This window comes from Leuciscus leuciscus (genome assembly GCF_965113295.1).
Source record: "Leuciscus leuciscus genome assembly, contig: HAP1_SCAFFOLD_368, whole genome shotgun sequence".
NCBI lineage: Eukaryota > Metazoa > Chordata > Actinopteri > Cypriniformes > Leuciscidae > Leuciscus > Leuciscus leuciscus.
In genome coordinates, this window is record NW_028118371.1 from 32,218 (window position 1) to 52,500 (window position 20,283).

General features: G+C 47.4%; 2 protein-coding genes across 3 annotated transcripts in view; one reads left to right on the forward strand and one right to left on the reverse strand.

The window, feature by feature from the left end:
- Nucleotides 1–13,371: 13,371 nt before the first annotated feature.
- Nucleotides 13,372–17,393, reverse strand: LOC309491574 (uncharacterized protein). 2 transcript variants are annotated; one of them, XM_082190633.1, is made up of 7 exons: nucleotides 16,430–17,393; nucleotides 15,919–16,093; nucleotides 15,545–15,840; nucleotides 15,280–15,449; nucleotides 14,943–15,197; nucleotides 14,704–14,851; nucleotides 13,372–14,359 (listed from the first exon to the last, which is right to left on the reverse strand). In XM_082190633.1, exons 1-7 carry the CDS (start codon nucleotides 17,217–17,219, stop codon nucleotides 14,070–14,072), a joined length of 2,124 nt encoding a protein of 707 aa, XP_082046759.1. In that variant the 5' UTR covers nucleotides 17,220–17,393; the 3' UTR covers nucleotides 13,372–14,069. The 2 variants fall into 2 exon arrangements, with proteins under 2 accessions (XP_082046759.1, XP_082046758.1); XM_082190632.1 differs by having other exon boundaries at nucleotides 13,373–14,377; nucleotides 14,492–14,851.
- A 1,527-nt stretch (nucleotides 17,394–18,920) lies between these two features.
- The window catches only part of LOC309491575 (uncharacterized protein), a 1,853-nt gene continuing 490 nt past the window's right edge, over nucleotides 18,921–20,283 (forward strand). The window contains exons 1-6 of the mRNA XM_082190634.1: nucleotides 18,921–19,298; nucleotides 19,375–19,540; nucleotides 19,654–19,689; nucleotides 19,767–19,814; nucleotides 19,918–19,980; nucleotides 20,090–20,283. The exon at nucleotides 20,090–20,283 is cut by the window's right edge and continues 490 nt beyond it. Of these exons, the coding sequence (XP_082046760.1) occupies nucleotides 19,086–19,298; nucleotides 19,375–19,540; nucleotides 19,654–19,689; nucleotides 19,767–19,814; nucleotides 19,918–19,980; nucleotides 20,090–20,148 (585 nt within the window). The 5' untranslated portion in view covers nucleotides 18,921–19,085 and the 3' untranslated portion in view covers nucleotides 20,149–20,283. The remainder of the gene's footprint in view (nucleotides 19,299–19,374; nucleotides 19,541–19,653; nucleotides 19,690–19,766; nucleotides 19,815–19,917; nucleotides 19,981–20,089) is intronic.

The window sequence follows — 20,283 nt, forward strand, 5'->3', positions numbered from 1 at the left end:
CTTTATCACGGCCAAACACCTTGCATAAGCTCAGGCTTTACCGTGGAAGCTGCTGATGAGGCCAACCCGCCGTTCAAGACTCACCTGATGATGGTTAGCTAATTGCATTTGAAAGATTTTACTTTCAAGGAAGCGTTTGCAATGGGTTTGTAAAAGGTTGTTTTATGCATGTCTGGCCTGAGTTTTTGTTGCATTTCCAATCTGACCAGCAGGGGTCACCAGCGTGTGGCATTCCGAACGCTTCGAAACATTGAATCATTTTGCGAAGCAATCGGTTCAAAGCTTTGAAAAGCTTCGTTTCTCCCATCACTACCCTTTTGAGCTTGGTAAACCTTACAATCACGCGTAGCTGACCCAAGACTTGAAGTTGTGAACTGGGAAAGTGGCGATGGCTTGACGGCCACCCAGCCCCAGACACGGGCAAAACGGCCAACTCTTTCTGCCACGCTGGAACGCTGGCCCAACCTGCTGCGGTTCTTCGGAGCAAGCCGCAAAAAGTCCTCTGTTTTTTAACAAAAGCAGGTAGCTCTGCTGTGAGCAGAGCATCCAAAAATACCAGAAACTCGCAAATGTTCCCCTCCACGGAAATCTTTAGTAAAAGGCGAAAGATTTATGCGTGAATGAAGAGAAACCCGAGCTATACCCATGAGACGTTGGGACAATGTGCTCCCACGCACATGCCACCATGCTCAGCAAGGGTAATGTCTGGTGCAGGCTCCTCCCACCCAGCTTTTTTTCCTTTTTTAAAAAAAACAACAAACAAACAATAATACAGCCATTTCCATTAGAGGAAGGAGCACATTTAATAAGAATCTGCCCCCATCACCAGATGACCGCAAACCCTGTCTAAGAGGATGTCACTGAGGCCGATAGTATGTTGAAGACCAGTGGTAGTATTCGTATGAGATTTTTATGAACTCCCTGGAAGCTAAATGAACAAACCCTTCATCTCCTTGGATTGCAGGTGGATTCCTCCATAGGACAGGGTGAGCTCCTCTTCCTGCCCCCCTTGGCCAAAGTAAAAGGCTTAAACAATAATAAGTCCCATAATGGAAAGCATATCCAGTATTAAGTGACTTCTCAACGGCTGAGCATACAGTGCCGTACTGCTCAGGGACACAACTGTAACGACCGGTCCTCGTTAGTATAGTGGACAGTATCTCCGCCTGTCACGCGGAAGACCGGGGTTCGATTCCCCGACGGGGAGGCTTCTTCTTTATCACGGCCAAACACCTTGCATAAGCTCAGGCTTTACCGTGGAAGCTGCTGATGAGGCCAACCCGCCGTTCAAGACTCACCTGATGATGGTTAGCTAATTGCATTTGAAAGATTTTACTTTCAAGGAAGCGTTTGCAATGGGTTTGTAAAAGGTTGTTTTATGCATGTCTGGCCTGAGTTTTTGTTGCATTTCCAATCTGACCAGCAGGGGTCACCAGCGTGTGGCGTTCCGAACGCTTCGAAACATTGAATCATTTTGCGAAGCAATCGGTTCAAAGCTTTGAAAAGCTTCGTTTCTCCCATCACTACCCTTTTGAGCTTGGTAAACCTTACAATCACGCGTAGCTGACCCAAGACTTGAAGTTGTGAACTGGGAAAGTGGCGATGGCTTGACGGCCACCCAGCCCCAGACACGGGCAAAACGGCCAACTCTTTCTGCCACGCTGGAACGCTGGCCCAACCTGCTGCGGTTCTTCGGAGCAAGCCGCAAAAAGTCCTCTGTTTTTTAACAAAAGCAGGTAGCTCTGCTGTGAGCAGAGCATCCAAAAATACCAGAAACTCGCAAATGTTCCCCTCCACGGAAATCTTTAGTAAAAGGCGAAAGATTTATGCGTGAATGAAGAGAAACCCGAGCTATACCCATGAGACGTTGGGACAATGTGCTCCCACGCACATGCCACCATGCTCAGCAAGGGTAATGTCTGGTGCAGGCTCCTCCCACCCAGCTTTTTTTCCTTTTTTTAAAAAAACAACAAACAAACAATAATACAGCCATTTCCATTAGAGGAAGGAGCAAATTTAATAAGAATCTGCCCCCATCACCAGATGACCGCAAACCCTGTCTAAGAGGATGTCACTGAGGCCGATAGTATGTTGAAGACCAGTGGTAGTATTCGTATGAGATTTTTATGAACTCCCTGGAAGCTAAATGAACAAACCCTTCATCTCCTTGGATTGCAGGTGGATTCCTCCATAGGACAGGGTGAGCTCCTCTTCCTGCCCCCCTTGGCCAAAGTAAAAGGCTTAAACAATAATAAGTCCCATAATGGAAAGCATATCCAGTATTAAGTGACTTCTCAACGGCTGAGCATACAGTGGCGTACTGCTCAGGGACACAGCTGTAACGACCGGTCCTCGTTAGTATAGTGGACAGTATCTCCGCCTGTCACGCGGAAGACCGGGGTTCGATTCCCCGACGGGGAGGCTTCTTCTTTATCACGGCCAAACACCTTGCATAAGCTCAGGCTTTACCGTGGAAGCTGCTGATGAAGCCAACCCGCCGTTCAAGACTCACCTGATGATGGTTAGCTAATTGCATTTGAAAGATTTTACTTTCAAGGAAGCGTTTGCAATGGGTTTGTAAAAGGTTGTTTTATGCATGTCTGGCCTGAGTTTTTGTTGCATTTCCAATCTGACCAGCAGGGGTCACCAGCGTGTGGCGTTCCGAACGCTTCGAAACATTGAATCATTTTGCGAAGCAATCGGTTCAAAGCTTTGAAAAGCTTCGTTTCTCCCATCACTACCCTTTTGAGCTTGGTAAACCTTACAATCACGCGTAGCTGACCCAAGACTTGAAGTTGTGAACTGGGAAAGTGGCGATGGCTTGACGGCCACCCAGCCCCAGACACGGGCAAAACGGCCAACTCTTTCTGCCACGCTGGAACGCTGGCCCAACCTGCTGCGGTTCTTCGGAGCAAGCCGCAAAAAGTCCTCTGTTTTTTAACAAAAGCAGGTAGCTCTGCTGTGAGCAGAGCATCCAAAAATACCAGAAACTCGCAAATGTTCCCCTCCACGGAAATCTTTAGTAAAAGGCGAAAGATTTATGCGTGAATGAAGAGAAACCCGAGCTATACCCATGAGACGTTGGGACAATGTGCTCCCACGCACATGCCACCATGCTCAGCAAGGGTAATGTCTGGTGCAGGCTCCTCCCACCCAGCTTTTTTTCCTTTTTTTAAAAAAAACAACAAACAAACAATAATACAGCCATTTCCATTAGAGGAAGGAGCACATTTAATAAGAATCTGCCCCCATCACCAGATGACCGCAAACCCTGTCTAAGAGGATGTCACTGAGGCCGATAGTATGTTGAAGACCAGTGGTAGTATTCGTATGAGATTTTTATGAACTCCCTGGAAGCTAAATGAACAAACCCTTCATCTCCTTGGATTGCAGGTGGATTCCTCCATAGGACAGGGTGAGCTCCTCTTCCTGCCCCCCTTGGCCAAAGTAAAAGGCTTAAACAATAATAAGTCCCATAATGGAAAGCATATCCAGTATTAAGTGACTTCTCAACGGCTGAGCATACAGTGCCGTACTGCTCAGGGACACAGCTGTAACGACCGGTCCTCGTTAGTATAGTGGACAGTATCTCCGCCTGTCACGCGGAAGACCGGGGTTCGATTCCCCGACGGGGAGGCTTCTTCTTTATCACGGCCAAACACCTTGCATAAGCTCAGGCTTTACCGTGGAAGCTGCTGATGAGGCCAACCCGCCGTTCAAGACTCACCTGATGATGGTTAGCTAATTGCATTTGAAAGATTTTACTTTCAAGGAAGCGTTTGCAATGGGTTTGTAAAAGGTTGTTTTATGCATGTCTGGCCTGAGTTTTTGTTGCATTTCCAATCTGACCAGCAGGGGTCACCAGCGTGTGGCATTCCGAACGCTTCGAAACATTGAATCATTTTGCGAAGCAATCGGTTCAAAGCTTTGAAAAGCTTCGTTTCTCCCATCACTACCCTTTTGAGCTTGGTAAACCTTACAATCACGCGTAGCTGACCCAAGACTTGAAGTTGTGAACTGGGAAAGTGGCGATGGCTTGACGGCCACCCAGCCCCAGACACGGGCAAAACGGCCAACTCTTTCTGCCACGCTGGAACGCTGGCCCAACCTGCTGCGGTTCTTCGGAGCAAGCCGCAAAAAGTCCTCTGTTTTTTAACAAAAGCAGGTAGCTCTGCTGTGAGCAGAGCATCCAAAAATACCAGAAACTCGCAAATGTTCCCCTCCACGGAAATCTTTAGTAAAAGGCGAAAGATTTATGCGTGAATGAAGAGAAACCCGAGCTATACCCATGAGACGTTGGGACAATGTGCTCCCACGCACATGCCACCATGCTCAGCAAGGGTAATGTCTGGTGCAGGCTCCTCCCACCCAGCTTTTTTTCCTTTTTTAAAAAAAACAACAAACAAACAATAATACAGCCATTTCCATTAGAGGAAGGAGCACATTTAATAAGAATCTGCCCCCATCACCAGATGACCGCAAACCCTGTCTAAGAGGATGTCACTGAGGCCGATAGTATGTTGAAGACCAGTGGTAGTATTCGTATGAGATTTTTATGAACTCCCTGGAAGCTAAATGAACAAACCCTTCATCTCCTTGGATTGCAGGTGGATTCCTCCATAGGACAGGGTGAGCTCCTCTTCCTGCCCCCCTTGGCCAAAGTAAAAGGCTTAAACAATAATAAGTCCCATAATGGAAAGCATATCCAGTATTAAGTGACTTCTCAACGGCTGAGCATACAGTGCCGTACTGCTCAGGGACACAACTGTAACGACCGGTCCTCGTTAGTATAGTGGACAGTATCTCCGCCTGTCACGCGGAAGACCGGGGTTCGATTCCCCGACGGGGAGGCTTCTTCTTTATCACGGCCAAACACCTTGCATAAGCTCAGGCTTTACCGTGGAAGCTGCTGATGAGGCCAACCCGCCGTTCAAGACTCACCTGATGATGGTTAGCTAATTGCATTTGAAAGATTTTACTTTCAAGGAAGCGTTTGCAATGGGTTTGTAAAAGGTTGTTTTATGCATGTCTGGCCTGAGTTTTTGTTGCATTTCCAATCTGACCAGCAGGGGTCACCAGCGTGTGGCGTTCCGAACGCTTCGAAACATTGAATCATTTTGCGAAGCAATCGGTTCAAAGCTTTGAAAAGCTTCGTTTCTCCCATCACTACCCTTTTGAGCTTGGTAAACCTTACAATCACGCGTAGCTGACCCAAGACTTGAAGTTGTGAACTGGGAAAGTGGCGATGGCTTGACGGCCACCCAGCCCCAGACACGGGCAAAACGGCCAACTCTTTCTGCCACGCTGGAACGCTGGCCCAACCTGCTGCGGTTCTTCGGAGCAAGCCGCAAAAAGTCCTCTGTTTTTTAACAAAAGCAGGTAGCTCTGCTGTGAGCAGAGCATCCAAAAATACCAGAAACTCGCAAATGTTCCCCTCGACGGAAATCTTTAGTAAAAGGCGAAAGATTTATGCGTGAATGAAGAGAAACCCGAGCTATACCCATGAGACGTTGGGACAATGTGCTCCCACGCACATGCCACCATGCTCAGCAAGGGTAATGTCTGGTGCAGGCTCCTCCCACCCAGCTTTTTTTCATTTTTAAAAAAAAACAACAAACAAACAATAATACAGCCATTTCCATTAGAGGAAGGAGCACATTTAATAAGAATCTGCCCCCATCACCAGATGACCGCAAACCCTGTCTAAGAGGATGTCACTGAGGCCGATAGTATGTTGAAGACCAGTGGTAGTATTCGTATGAGATTTTTATGAACTCCCTGGAAGCTAAATGAACAAACCCTTCATCTCCTTGGATTGCAGGTGGATTCCTCCATAGGACAGGGTGAGCTCCTCTTCCTGCCCCCCTTGGCCAAAGTAAGGGAAACTAGGTAGTTCGTGGGAATTTGCCCATTCATTTAAGTTGCCATTGTCGGCCTAGGCACTCCGATGTCCGCGTGCTCGAAATGGACGACACGAGCTGCTTAACCTAATGGTGAGTTGGACGTTTTCTAAAATCGCATATAAAGTGGCCCAAATTACCATAAATTAACATAGGCCCTGTGTGGACGCCTCTGGGGGTGCCAGCGCACTACGGGGAGGTCCACCAAGTGCTTTTGGGGTCCGCCAACGACCTACTCTTCACCGTAGTCCTCCTCAGTGCCACGGAGTCCCTATTTGGACCCCTAACCACCTATTCTCTTCTTCATTGCCACAAAGTGCCTATGGGGTCCCCTGACCACCTAAACTTCACCATAGTCTTCCTCATTGTCCACGAAGCGCCTATTTTGACCCCTAACCACCTATCCTCTTCTTCATTGCCACGAAGTGCCTATGGGGTCCCCTGACCACCTAAACTTCACCATAGTCTTCCTCATTGTCCACGAAGCGCCTATTTTGACCCCTAACCGCCTATCCTCTTCTTCATTGCCACGAAGTGCCTATGGGGTCCCCTGACCACCTAAACTTCACCATAGTCTTCCTCATTGTCCACGAAGCGCCTATTTTGACCCCTAACCACCTATCCTCTTCTTCACTGCCACGAAGTGCCTATGGGGTCCCCTGACCACCTAAACTTCACCATAGTCTTCCTCATTGTCCACGAAGCGCCTATTTTGACCCCTAACCACCTATCCTCTTCTTCACTGCCACAAAGTGCCTATGGGGTCCCCTGACCACCTAACCTTCACCATAGTCTTCCTCATAGTCCAAAAAGGGCCTATTTTGACCCCTAACCACCAAGTGTTTTTTTGTGAGTGTGTTTAGACGTTCCCCTCTCTGTATGTTTGTGGGGGCCGTGTGACGCAGCTTTCTATGAAGTTTCGGGCCCCTAGCACCTCCAGGGGCCGAACGAGGTCCGGTGTGGTCCGATCGCCCCGAAATCGACGTATGCGTCCCGTCACGGGCCCCTGGGACGGGTTCTAGAGTTCCGTGTCCCTCGGACCTTTTTTCGAGCTAATTGGCCACCAACAGCCCTATGGAATAAGTTGCAGGTGGGACGTCAAACAAACAGGGGCCAAAAGGGGTCAAAAGGTCGCAGCGACCCCAAATTCGACACGGTGCTAGTCCAGGGGCCCCCGGTTCTAGATCACGGGTCGCGGGGTTCTAGATCGGTTCTAAGTGTGTGTTTCAGCACAACGGTTTGAAGGAAACGCCCGATCGTCCCGAAACTGACATATGCGTCCCTTCACGGGCCCCGGGGACGGGTTCTAGAGTTCCGTGTCCCCGTCCGCTCGTTTGGCCGAAAAAAGACCCCCTTGACCAGGAAGCGCCTGTGAAGTTTGAACTGAATAAGTTGCACGTGGGAGGGCGGAAACACAGGGGTCGAAAGGTCGCAGCGCCTCCAAATTCGCCACCCTGGTAGTCGAGGGGCCCCCGGTTCTAGATCCCGGATCGCAGGGTTCTAGATCGGTTCCAAGTGTGTCTTTTTGCAGTGCGAAATTCTCCTCCCTTTGGTTCACTCTGACCATATGTCTGTCTGTGTTAGCAAGAGGGACTCCATTAATTGGACCATGTGCTTCGTGAAAGGTGGACAGAAAGGTCCGATCGGCCCGAAATCGACGTATGCGTCCCGTCACGGGCCCCTGGGACGGGTTCTAGAGTTCCGTGTCCCTCGGACCTTTTTTCGCGCTAATTGGCCACCAACAGCCCTATGGAATAAGTTGCACGTGGGACGTCACATAAACAGGGGCCAAAAGGGGTCGAAAGGTCGCGGCGACCCCAAATTCGACACGGTGCTAGTCCAGGGGCCCCCGGTTCTAGATCACGGGTCGCGGGGTTCTAGATCGGTTCTAAGTGTGTGTTTCGGCAAAACGGTTTGAAAGAAACGCCCGATCGGCCCGAAATCGACGTACGCGTCCCGTCACGGGCCCCTGGGACGGGTTCTAGAGTTCCGTGTCCCTCGGACCTTTTTTCGCGCTAATTGGCCACCAACAGCCCCATGGAATAAGTTGCACGTGGGACGTCGAATAAACAGTCGCCCATAGGGGTCAAAAGGTCGCAGCGACCCCAAATTCGACACGGTGGAAGCCCAGGGGCCCCCGGTTCTAGATCATGGGTCACGGGGTTCTAGATCGGTTCTAAGTATATATAGAACCTTAGAACCGATCAAGGTATATCAGTCTATGAGTTATCTATGAGTGCAAGTGGCCTGTGAGAGAAACTTGAACAAGGGTTGCATAAAATTTTGCCCTGAGTTCTAGAGACTCGTCCTCCTGATATGTTGTTCGGGGGCCCGAGAACTACCGGCACGCAGTGTTTGGGGCCCGTGGGACCTCCGGGGGCCGAACAGGGGCCACTGACACTTGCAACTTATCCCATTCATTTTCATAGGTGTTTGGTGGACGGTGTGACAGAAAGGTCCGATCGGCCCGAAATTGACATATGCGTCCCGTCACGGGCCCCTGGGACGGGTTCTAGAGTTCCGTGTCCCTCGGACCTTTTTTCGCGCTAATTGGCCACCAACAGCCCAATGGAATAAGTTGCACGTGGGACGACACATAAACAGGGGCCAAAAGGGGTCGAAAGGTCGCAGCGACCCCAAATTCGACACGGTGCTAGTCCAGGGGCCCCCGGTTCTAGATCACGGGTCGCGGGGTTCTAGATCGGTTCTAAGTGTGTGTTTTGGCAAAACGGTTTGAAGGAAACGCCCGATCGTCCCGAAACTGACATATGCGTCCCTTCACGGGCCCCGGGGACGGGTTCTAGAGTTCCGTGTCCCCGTCCGCTCGTTTGGCCGAAAAAAGACCCCCTTGACCAGGAAGCGCCTGTGAAGTTTGAACTGAATAAGTTGCACGTGGGAGGGCGGAAACACAGGGGTCGAAAGGTCGCAGCGCCTCCAAATTCGCCACCCTGGTAGTCGAGGGGCCCCCGGTTCTAGATCCCGGATCGCAGGGTTCTAGATCGGTTCCAAGTGTGTCTTTTTGCAGTGCGAAATTCTCCTCCCTTTGGTTCACTCTGACCATATGTCTGTCTGTGTGTGCAAGAGGGCCTGCATTAATTGGACCATGTGCTTCGTGAAAGGTGGACAGAAAGGTCCGATCGGCCCGAAATCGACGTATGCGTCCCGTCACGGGCCCCTGGGACGGGTTCTAGAGTTCTGTGTCCCTCGGACCTTTTTTCGCGCTAATTGGCCACCAACAGCCCTATGGAATAAGTTGCACGTGGGACGTCACATAAACAGGGGCCAAAAGGGGTCGAAAGGTCGCAGCGACCCCAAATTCGACACGGTGCTAGTCCAGGGGCCCCCGGTTCTAGATCCTGGATTTGGTGGTTCTAGATCGGTTCTAAGTGTGTGTTTCGGCAAAACGGTTTGAAAGAAACGCCCGATCGGCCCGAAATCGACGTATGCGTCCCGTCACGGGCCCCTGGGACGGGTTCTAGAGTTCCGTGTCCCTCTGACCTTTTTTCGCGCTAATTGGCCACCAACAGCCCCATGGAATAAGTTGCACGTGGGACGTCAAATAAACAGTCGCCCATAGGGGTCAAAAGGTCGCAGGACCTCGAAATTCGTCACGGACGACCGCCACGGGCCCCCGAGTCGGGCCCCAGAGTTTCGTGGCTCTAGGTGCTTCCTGAGCCTAGAGGGCCCTCTAATCCTAACTGCTGAATTAACCCTAGCAGACACATGTTCCCATAGAGATCAATGGGAGACAGAGAGGTGCATAAAAAATAGCAAAAAATAAACCGGGCGCGTCTCGACCTGGCCCGCTCGGTATGTCGCAGAGGGCCACGTGACGCAACTTTTTGCCGAGTTTGGGGCCCCTCGGACCCCCGGGGGCCGCGCGGGAGCCACTGACACGTGCCACTTATCCCATTCATTTTCATAGGCGTTTGGTGAACATCCCACCTGTAACTTATTCAACAGGGTTCCTTTAAGCTGCCCGTGGACATGTCATTTTAAGGCTAATTATGCATAATTATGAACTGTAAAGAGCCCCAACATGTTAGATTGTCTTCCCTGTGCACTGTACTGCATGTTTTAAGTAATAAAACATTAATAATCATGAATTATGACCCATTGATGCATTGACCACGGACAGCCTAAAGAGGTCCCGTCGAATAAGTTACAGGTGGGCAATTCCTATGATTTTACTGGGTGTGCCCACCTGTAACTTATTCAACAGGGTTCCTGTAAGCTGTCCGTGGACATGCCATTTTAAGGCTAATTATGCATAATTATGAACTGTAAAGAGCCCCAACACGTTGCGTTGTCTTCCCTGTGCACTGTACTCTATGATTTAAGCAACAACTCATATCTTTCCAAAAACTCACCTGTATCTTTCCGAAAACTCACCCGTATCTTTCCCAAAAACTCAACCGTATCTTTCCAAAAACTCACCCGTCCATATCTCGGCGCCTGGTGGCTATGATTTATGTAATAAAACATTAATAATCATGAATTATGACCTGTTAATGCATTGACCACGGACAGCTTACAGGAACCCTGTCAAATAAGTTGCAGGTGGGATGCTGTTTTTGACTTAGACATTTTCGGCCCTGTAAGGTGAATCCCTGTAAGGAATTGGGGATTTCAGCATATGTGCTGAAGTCCCACCTGCAACTTATTTAACGGGGTCCCTGTAAGCTCTCCATGGACATGTCATTTTAAGGCTAACGATGCACAATTATGAACTGTAAAGTACCCCAACATGTTGGATTGTCTTTCCTGTGCACTGTGCTGCATGTTTTAAGTAATAAGACATTAATAATCATGAAATATGACCTATTAATGCAACGACCACGGACAGCTTACAGAGACCCTATCAAATAAGTTGCAGGTGGGATGCTGTTTTTGACTTAGACATTTTCGGCCGGTGAATCCCTGTAAGGAATTGGGGATTTCAGCATATGTGCTGAAGTCCCACCTGCAACTTATTTGACGGGGTCCCTGTAAGCTCTCCATGGACATGTTATTTTAAGGCTAACGATGCACAATTATGAACTGTAAAGTACCCCAACATGTTGGATTGTCTTCCCTGTGCACTGTGCTGCATGTTTTAAGTAATAAGACATTAATAATCAGGAAATATGACCTATTAATGCAACGACCACGGCCAGCTTACAGAGACCCTATCAAATAAGTTGCAGGTGGGATGCTGTTTTTGACTTAGACATTTTCGGCCGGTGAATCCCTGTAAGGAATTGGGGATTTCAGCATATGTGCTGAAGTCCCACCTGCAACTTATTTGACGGGGTCCCTGTAAGCTCTCCATGGACATGTCATTTTAAGGCTAACGATGCACAATTATGAACTGTAAAGTACCCCAACATGTCAGATTGTCTTCCCTGTGCACTGTACTGCATGTTTTAAGTAATAAAACATTAATAATCATATATTATGACCTGTTAATGCATTGACCACGGACAGCCTAAAGAGGTCCCGTCAAATAAGTTACAGCTGGGCAATTCCTATGATTTTACAGGAAGTGCCCACCTGTAACTTATTCGACAGGGTTCCTGTAAGCTGTCCGTGGACATGCCATTTTAAGGCTAATTATGCATAATTATGAACTGTAAAGAGCCCCAACATGTTGGATTGTCTTTCCTGTGCACTGTACATTATGTTTAAAGTCATAAAATATTTATGAGTATGAATTGTGACCTGTTAATGCATTGACCACGGACAGCCTAAAGAGGTCCCATCAAATAAGTTACAGGTGGGCCCTTACTGTGCCCACCTGTAACTTATTTGACAGGGTTCCTGTAAGCTGTCCGTGGACAGCATAATTATGAACTGTGAAGTACACCGGTCAAAATCAGCATCCCACCTGTAACTTAATAAGTTACTCACTGGCCTTCAGCACATATGCTGAAATCCCCAATTCTTTACAGGGATTCACCCGCTGAAAATGTCTAAGTCAAAAACAGCATCCCACCTGTAACCTATTTGACAGAGCCCCTATAGGCTGTCTGTGGGACAGTCGAATTTTATGCAAATTATGCATAATTAATGGCTGTAACATGTTGGATTGTCTTCCCTGTGCACTGTACTCTATGATTTAAGTAATAAAACATTAATAAGTATGAAATATGACCTATTAATGCATTGACCACGGACAGCTTACAGAGACCCTGTCAGATAAGTTACAGGTGGGATGCTGTTTTATATTTTGATGCCAAGATTGATTAAAAATTAAGAAAATTGATTAAATATCAATTTTATGTTCATCTTTGGGCCCCCCTGAGCAATTTGCAGCCTTCAGAACCCAGAAATTCCACTGTCCACGAACAGCCTAAATTTTTGAATGGGATAGATTGTACGTGGAACGTCCAGATCTCAGCCTCTGGACAGAATTTGGAGATGAAACCTGCGCTCCTGCGCTCGTCTGGACGTGCCCAGACAGCGCTGTGAATTTCAGGGAGTTTGGAGAAACTTGAAAATCTGACTGAAAAATTCTCCAAGGGATACACCCTTTGAGTTTTTTGGGGTCGAATTTTCAAGTTTCTCCAATCTCTTTGAAATTCACACCATGGACAGGGCGTGTCCAGATGAGCACAGGAGTGCAGGTTTCATCTCCAAATTCTGTCCAGAGGCTGAGATCTGGACGTCCCACGTACAATCTATCCCATTCAAAAATTTAGGCTGTTCGTGGACAGTGGAATTTGGAGGTTCTGAAGGCTGCAAATCGCTCAGGGGGGCCCAGAGATTAACATAAAATTGATATTTAATCATTTTTATGCAATCTTTTCCATAATGACATCAAAATATAAAAAGGATCCCACCTGTAACCTATATGACAGGGTCCCTGTAAGCTGTCCGTGGACATGTCCATTTAAGGCTAATTATGCATAATTATGAACTGTAAAGTACCCCAACATGTTGCATTGTCTTCCCTGTGCACTGTACTGCATGTTTTAAGTAATAAAACATTAATAATCATAAATTATGACCTGTTAATGCATTGACCACGGACAGCCTAAAGAGGTCCCGTCAAATAAGTTACAGGTGGGACCTTCCTGTGCCCACCTGCAACTTATTTGACAGGGTCCCTGTATGCACTCCATGGACATGTCATTTTAAGGCTAATAATGCATAATTATGAACTGTAAAGTACCCCAACATGTTGGATTGTCTGGCCTGTGCACTTTACTGCATAATTTAAGTAATAAAACATTTATAATGATGAAATATGACCTAATAATGCATTGACCACCGACAGCTTACAGAGACCCTGTCAAATAAGTTGCAATTGGGCACAGGAAGGGCCCACCTGTAACTTATTTGACAGGGTCCGCGGACAGCTTGCAGGGACCCTGTCATATAAGTTACAGTTGGGCCCTTCCTGTGCCCACTTGCAACTTATATGACAGGGTCCCTGTAAGCTCTCCGTGGACATATCAAATAAGTTACAGGTGGGCCCTTCCTGTGCCCACCTGTAACTTATTCGACTGGGTTACTGTAAGCTGTCTGTGGACATGCCATTTAAATGCTAACTATGCACAATTATGAACTTTAAAGTACCCCAACATGTCTGTTTGTCTTCCCTGTGCACTCTACATTACGTTTAAAGTAATAAAACATTTACAACCCTGAATTATGACCTATTAATACATTGACCACGGACAGCCTAAAGAGGTCCCGTCAAATAAGTTACAGGTGGGACCTTCCTGTGCCCACCTGTAACTTATTTGACAGGGCCCCTATAAGCTGTCAGTGGACATAGGTGTTATAACAAATTAATTACACATGGTTTGATTACACGTTCAGATCAATTAACCCTTTAACCAGTTTGAACCAATTGAATAAAACCTCTAATTCAATTTTCACAATAATACTTAGAAAAAAAAGACAGACAAGAAGTTAAAACTTCAACCAACAAAAACAACTTTATTTAAAACAAAAAAACGAACACTGCAAGGGGAACGAACGCTGGAACAGGATAAACAAACAAAAAAAAAGTCTCTCAAAAAACGAACACTGGAACTAGGGTAAAAAAAAAAGTCTCTCAAAAATCGAACACTGGAACAAGGGTTAAAAAAAAAAAGTCTCTCAAAAAAGCGAACACCGGAACAAGGGTAAAAAAAAAAAAAAGTCTCTCAAAAAAGCGAACACCGGAACAAGGGTAAAAACTCAAAATGTCTCCAAAAAAACCGAACAACCGGAGCAAACGAAGGCAACGCCTATTTTGGTTTTCTTCGCCTGTTCATGGCCGCCTTTACCTTTTCTGCGGCCTTCTTTCGGCGGTTGATCCCAACCAGCGTTGTGGAGCTCGCGGAGAAGATGGCCTTTTTGACCTTCAGCGGTGACACAAGCTTCAATGGAGTCAGCAGCACCGTCGCCTTGCCTCTCCGTGCAGGGTACTTTCTGGGGGGGGTGCTCGGTTCCTGTGGCTCCTGTTCTTGGGATCCCTTCTCCGAGGCCTCCTCCTCCTCCCCGTGCTGTGCAAGGTAAAACAAATGCGTACACACAAAGACATGGTGAGCAAGTGATCGTGATGTTGCAAACGATTATAACACGCTAGGTTCACTGCAAGTCAAAGGTAGCCAACTTACCTCGCTGGACTCGGGGCTGGACGCCCCAGACTCCTGGAGCTCCATGCGGGTCACCTCGGGAGTGGTGCTGCCCGACGTGAGCTCCTCGTCCGGGGACTCGGGAGCTCTCCTCTTTAGGGGTTGCTTGCCCTTACCCTTGGCAGGCCGCTTCCCCGAGGTCGGCTCCTTCGACGGGGAGGTCGGCTCCTTCGACGGGGATCCCCTCTCCGCACCTTCCAGGGCAGAGTCGAACAGCCTGCGGTGCTCCATGGCCTGCTGGGGAGTCAAGTTGGCCACATAAAATTTGTCCGCCGTCCGTGTGTCGTGACACATGAACTTGGACAGCTTCACCCGGTCGTCATTGTTGTGGGTGAACTTGATCTGGAAAGACAGAGACAGAGAAAAGTCAAAACCAATGCCGCCACCAGGGAAGGCCGCCGAAATACGCGCCAGAGCGCCCAAAAACACTTACGTGACTGGCAATGGACGTCCGGACGTCGGTGAAGGTGGGGCAGCCGGGAAGGCCCATCGACTTCCAGGCCTCCTGGAAGTAGCAGTTCAAGTTCTTGCAGGGGTTTTGGGTGGACGTGAAAAACAGGTATTTGGCCGTGGGACCGCCCGGCAGCTGGTCCTTCAGCTGGAGGAACCTCGTCACCCACCCAAACTCCTCCTCCGTCAAGGCGATCTGGGCCGACCCGAAGGCCATGTTGGTCTTGTGCTGGGCTATCTGTGGACACACGGGGGGAACGACAGTCAGGAGAGGCGGCAAAAACAAATCAGGGAACAACAAATAAAAGTCAGACGCTCACATTGATGAGGTACGCCCTCTCAGAGGAGGATTTACGGGCCCCCACAACCTCCTGGATGGTGATATTCTGAAAAACACCCCCTCTGTGGCCGTAAATGCAGGAGAGCAGTGCCGCAAAGTGCCCGTAAAACCTCCACAGGTTCTTCAGGCTGGGCTCCTTCTCCAGGAGGTCTAAAGACGGGAGAGAAGCACAACGTCAAGGTTCAAACGTTCGTTCGGCAACAGGTGAGTACCTCGAGTCGGGGAGAAGGTAAAAGACAACTTACCCAGTAGCTCGGGGATGGCCTTGGCCGCGAGCTCCCGGCACGTCAAAAGGGTGGCCTTGGCAAGGATATTCGTCTCCTTGCCCTCCTTGACCGCCGTCTGGTGGACGGCCAAGCCCCTCTTCAGGGACTTCCTCAGGCTCCCCATCTCCCTGCGAAGGCCGACCAGGGCTTTCCTGGAGAGGCGGCAGGACTGCGGAGGGGTTTCGGAAAGGAACCGCATGAAGCAGCCGACGTTCAGCACGTAGTGCTGGATGGTGGTCACCGCCATTTTGGCCTGCCGGAGGGAGCTGACCCAACTGCGAGAAGACAAGAATGGTTACAGAGGCGACAGATTGTTTTCAAACTGAGCCCACGACGGGAGAAAAGCTACTCACCTGTGTATCCTGGCAGTGTCGTCCAGGAAGCGGAAGTCGGCCAGGTTTTTCTTGCCCCTCGACATGACCGCCAGAAATTTCTTGATTCGGTACACCTGACAGCCAACGTTTTCTTTCAACTTGGTGCCAGGGTCTGGGCCTTCCCTGTGCCGCCTGTACTCCTCCACGATCTCGTCTGCAAAAAGAGAAAGAGAGAAAAAAGTGAGAACAGAGGAAGTAGTGCATTGTCCACGGACAGCTTACAGGGACCCTGTCGAATAAGTTACAGTTGGGCACAGGAAGGGCCCACTTGCAACTTATTCGACAGGGTCCCTGTAAGCTGTCCGTGGACATGACGTGTCCACGGACAGCTTACAGGGACCCTGTCGAATAAGTTACAGTTGGGCACAGGAAGGGCCCACTTGCAACTTATATTGCAGGGTCCCTGTAAGCTGTCCGTGGACAATGCAAGAGTTAGTGTTAGCACAGCCACAAGTTGAAAAGATAAAACAGATAAAAGCGTCACACTCACTCAGCACCACCACGTGGTCGGGGTAATGGGGTTGATCTTCCTCGACGTCCTGCGGCTGCCGACTCGTGGAAGGCTTCTCCCCGTCTCCCTCAGGTTTCTCCTCGGGCAAGGCAGGGGGCTGCTGAACGGCAGAGGGCACCTCGGGGGAAGACTTGACGTCCTCTTCCACGGTACCGCGCTCCTCTTCTTCCGGGCCGAGAGAGGAGAGGAGCCTTTGGGCCACCTGCCCGATGCGGGTCGAGCCCAAGGAGGTCGACCTCCTCTTGAGGATTCGATAACGCCTGGTGACCATTCTGAGCGTCTCACTCAGGGTGTCGACTTGCTTGTTCAGGTCGGCCACCTGAGTTCTGAGGAGGCTCTTTACTTGTTTGCAGCCTGCCTTTTCGCACTCCTCCTCCTCCAGGTCCTCTGGCTCTTGGGGGCACGACGGGTCCTCCTCCATGAGCTGCTGCTCCTCCAGGTCGAGGGTGGAGACCATAGGTACGGCCGGGTTGGAGGCCCTCAGGGCAGTCAGCTTGGAAAGACACACTCTCCTCTTGCAGAAGCGGAGCGCTTCGTCCTGCACCCCCACCGAGACCTCAGAGTGCGTACGGATATGGCGGTCGAGGCGGTTGGAGAATTTGTTGCACGCCGGAACCGGGCAGAGGCCTGCACGGGCGTTCACTCGCCCCGACTCCATGGCAAGGAGGAGCTTCCTCTCCTCCTTGTTCTTGACGCCGTGGGTGACGACCAGGTGCTGGCCGAGGCGGGCGTAAGAGCGCAAACAGATCGGGCACGTTTCGATGGGCATCTTTCCACGACTGGACAGCAGAAAACGGGCTCGCAGACTCGCTTGGTGGTGGTCTAGTGTGGACTGACTGGGGGTCGACTCGCTCCCTTAAAACCTGTACTGTACACTTACCTGAAATTGGAGTGCAATTTAAAGTAATTCAATGTACACTTACCTGAAAATGGAGTGCAATTTTAAGTAATTTAATGTACACTTACCTGAAAATGGAGTGCAATTTAAAGTAATTTACTGTAGACTTACCTGAAAATGGAGTGCAATTTAAAGTAATTTAATGTACACTTACCTGAAAATGGAGTGCAATTTAAAGTAATTTACTGTACACTTACCTGAAAATGGAGTGCAATTTAAAGTAATTTAATGTACACTTACCTGAAAATGGAGTGCAATTTAAAGTAATTTAATGTACACTTACCTGAAAATGGAGTGCAATTTAAAGTAATTTAATGTACACTTACCTGAAAATGGAGTGCAATTTAGAGTAATTTACTGTACACTTACCTGAAAATGGAGTGCAATTTAAAGTAATTTAATGTACACTTACCTGAAAATGGAGTGCAATTTTAAGTAATTTAATGTACACTTACCTGAAAATGGAGTGCAATTTAAAGTAATTTACTGTAGACTTACCTGAAAATGGAGTGCAATTTAAAGTAATTTAATGTACACTTACCTGAAAATGGAGTGCAATTTAAAGTAATTTACTGTACACTTACCTGAAAATGGAGTGCAATTTAAAGTAATTTAATGTACACTTACCTGAAAATGGAGTGCAATTTAAAGTAATTTAATGTACACTTACCTGAAAATGGAGTGCAATTTAAAGTAATTTAATGTACACTTACCTGAAAATGGAGTGCAATTTAAAGTAATTTAATGTACACTTACCTGAAAATGGAGTGCAATTTAGAGTAATTTACTGTACACTTACCTGAAAATGGAGTGCAATTTAAAGTAATTTAAGTACACTTACCTGAAAATGGAGTGCAATTTAAAGTAATTTACTGTACACTTACCTGAAAAGGGAGTGTATCATCCCAGCTACAGCTTAATAGGCTTTCCATGGTCAGACTGGACAGGTTGTTATTACAGTTTTATTTTAAATTTTAATATTTTTTATTTTATTCTAAGTGTTTATGAAATAAAAATGCATGTTTATGATCTCTACTGTGCGTAGATATGTTTAACTTTATCCCTTGTAATTTTCCTTTTATTAATACATTTTAAATATTTTTTTGAAAATGCAATTTTTTTTTTTATTATGAATATGTAAAAAGTGACCCTAACCCTTAAACTTCATTTCAGTCATACAGTGTAAACAGCTGCTGCCACCCCCTTCGACAAGGTAATTTCAAAGTGTTATTTTGAGAATATTTCAGACTACAGAGGTCCCGTCACTTAAGTTACAGTTGGGCACAGGAAGGGCCCACTTGCAACTTATTCGACAGGGTCCCTGTGAGCTGTCTGTGGACATGACATGTCCACGGACAGCTTACAGGGACCCTGTCAAATAAGTTACAGTTGGGCACAGGAAGGGCCCACTTGCAACTTATTCGACAGGGTCCCTGTGAGCTGTCTGTGGACATGACATGTCCACGGACAGCTTACAGGGACCCTGTCGAATAAGTTACAGTTGGGCACAGGAAGGGCCCACTTGCAACTTACATGACAGGGTCACTGTAAGCTGTCTGTGGACATGACATGTCCACGGACAGCTTACAGGGACCCTGTCGAATAAGTTACAGTTGGGCACAGGAAGGGCCCACTTGCAACTTATTCGACAGGGTCCCTGTGAGCTGTCCGTGGACAATGCATTAATAGGTCATATCATGTTTCTAACTGAACTAACTTTGTTTCCATTTGTCAAAGATGCTACTGACTTGCCCGTTGTGCCCATCGAAAGTTGTGCACCTAAGGCACCACCTGAGGTCACAGCATCACATAGTGAACTCAGAGGAACGGAAAATTTTACTGAAACTTGCCAGGGGCAGAATCAAACTTAGGAACATCAGGTGTCCTGAGTGTGACATAATTTATGAAAATGTGGAGCGACACTTAAAATCGGGCCATCCAGAGCTGACGGTAAGTCTAATCTCAAACTAGCATACTTGTTTTTGTGAATTCATTTAAAAAATGTTTTGAATAAAACTCTCTTCAGGGAAAAAGGGTCAAGTTGTTGACCAAACAGTTGGAGAGAGAGGTAGCAGAGGAACAGCTACAAAAACTGAATAACGGTCAACAACTTGACCCTCCAGTCCTGTCAGCTCTGGATGGCCCTGTAGAGACCCCTCTGCATATCCCAGAGGAGTGCCTCCAATTGCTGGGTAGGTTTTGAATGATTTTCTTGCAATGGGAGTATAACATATTTTTTTACAAGGTGTTGATCAAACTATTGAGTCTGTGTGTGTGTGTGTGTGTGTGTGTGTGTTTATTGTAGACGAGTTTGAAATGGAAGGGGCTCCAAGCTTTCTGGGTAAGTGATCAACATGTAATTATGCTGTTTATACAAGAACAACACATTAATACATTTTTATTTATTTTTGATTGTAGCCCTTCTTATGGAGAGTAATGAGCCTCCAAAAGAAGCACAAAGCCTCGGTAGGTATCAGGTGAACAATTGTTTAAACTTGTACTGTATTGTTTTTCTCCATGAACAGGACATTAATAAAAAAAAAAGTGAACTTTTTCTTGTTCTTCTTAGACGAGTTATTCAGGGAGGTAAGCGAATTTGAACAGTCTTTTCAGGCGTCGTCAGGTGCACAAGGTAAGTAATATGTGATAAGTTTACATGCATGAAACCAAGTTTTGTTGTTGTGTTATTTATTTTTTAATCGTTTTTCTTTGTTTCCCTTTTCTTTTTTTCATTTCCCAAGTTCTGCAGCAAAACACAGACTTGTGCACTGTCGACCTCAGCGACCTGCTTGAATTGTAAATAGTTTTTATAAATGTATATAGTTCAAATATTTTATGCCATAGTTTTATATTTATTTCGTTTTATATATTATATATATTGTATTTATGTTTTACATATTGTATTTTAAAATATATTTCTGTTTTACTGTCCTTT

Excerpts from the sequence above, each read along its gene's own strand:
- LOC309491574 (XM_082190632.1), bottom strand. The coding sequence starts at position 17,219 with ATGCCCATCGAAACGTGCCCGATCTGTTTGCGCTCTTACGCCCGCCTC. Across the intron at positions 16,094-16,429 it reads CGACCACGTGGTGGTGCTGA|ACGAGATCGTGGAGGAGTAC; the intron begins GTGAGTGTGACG and ends CTCTTTTTGCAG. Across the intron at positions 14,852-14,942 it reads GGACGTCCATTGCCAGTCAC|ATCAAGTTCACCCACAACAA; the intron begins GTAAGTGTTTTT and ends CTGTCTTTCCAG.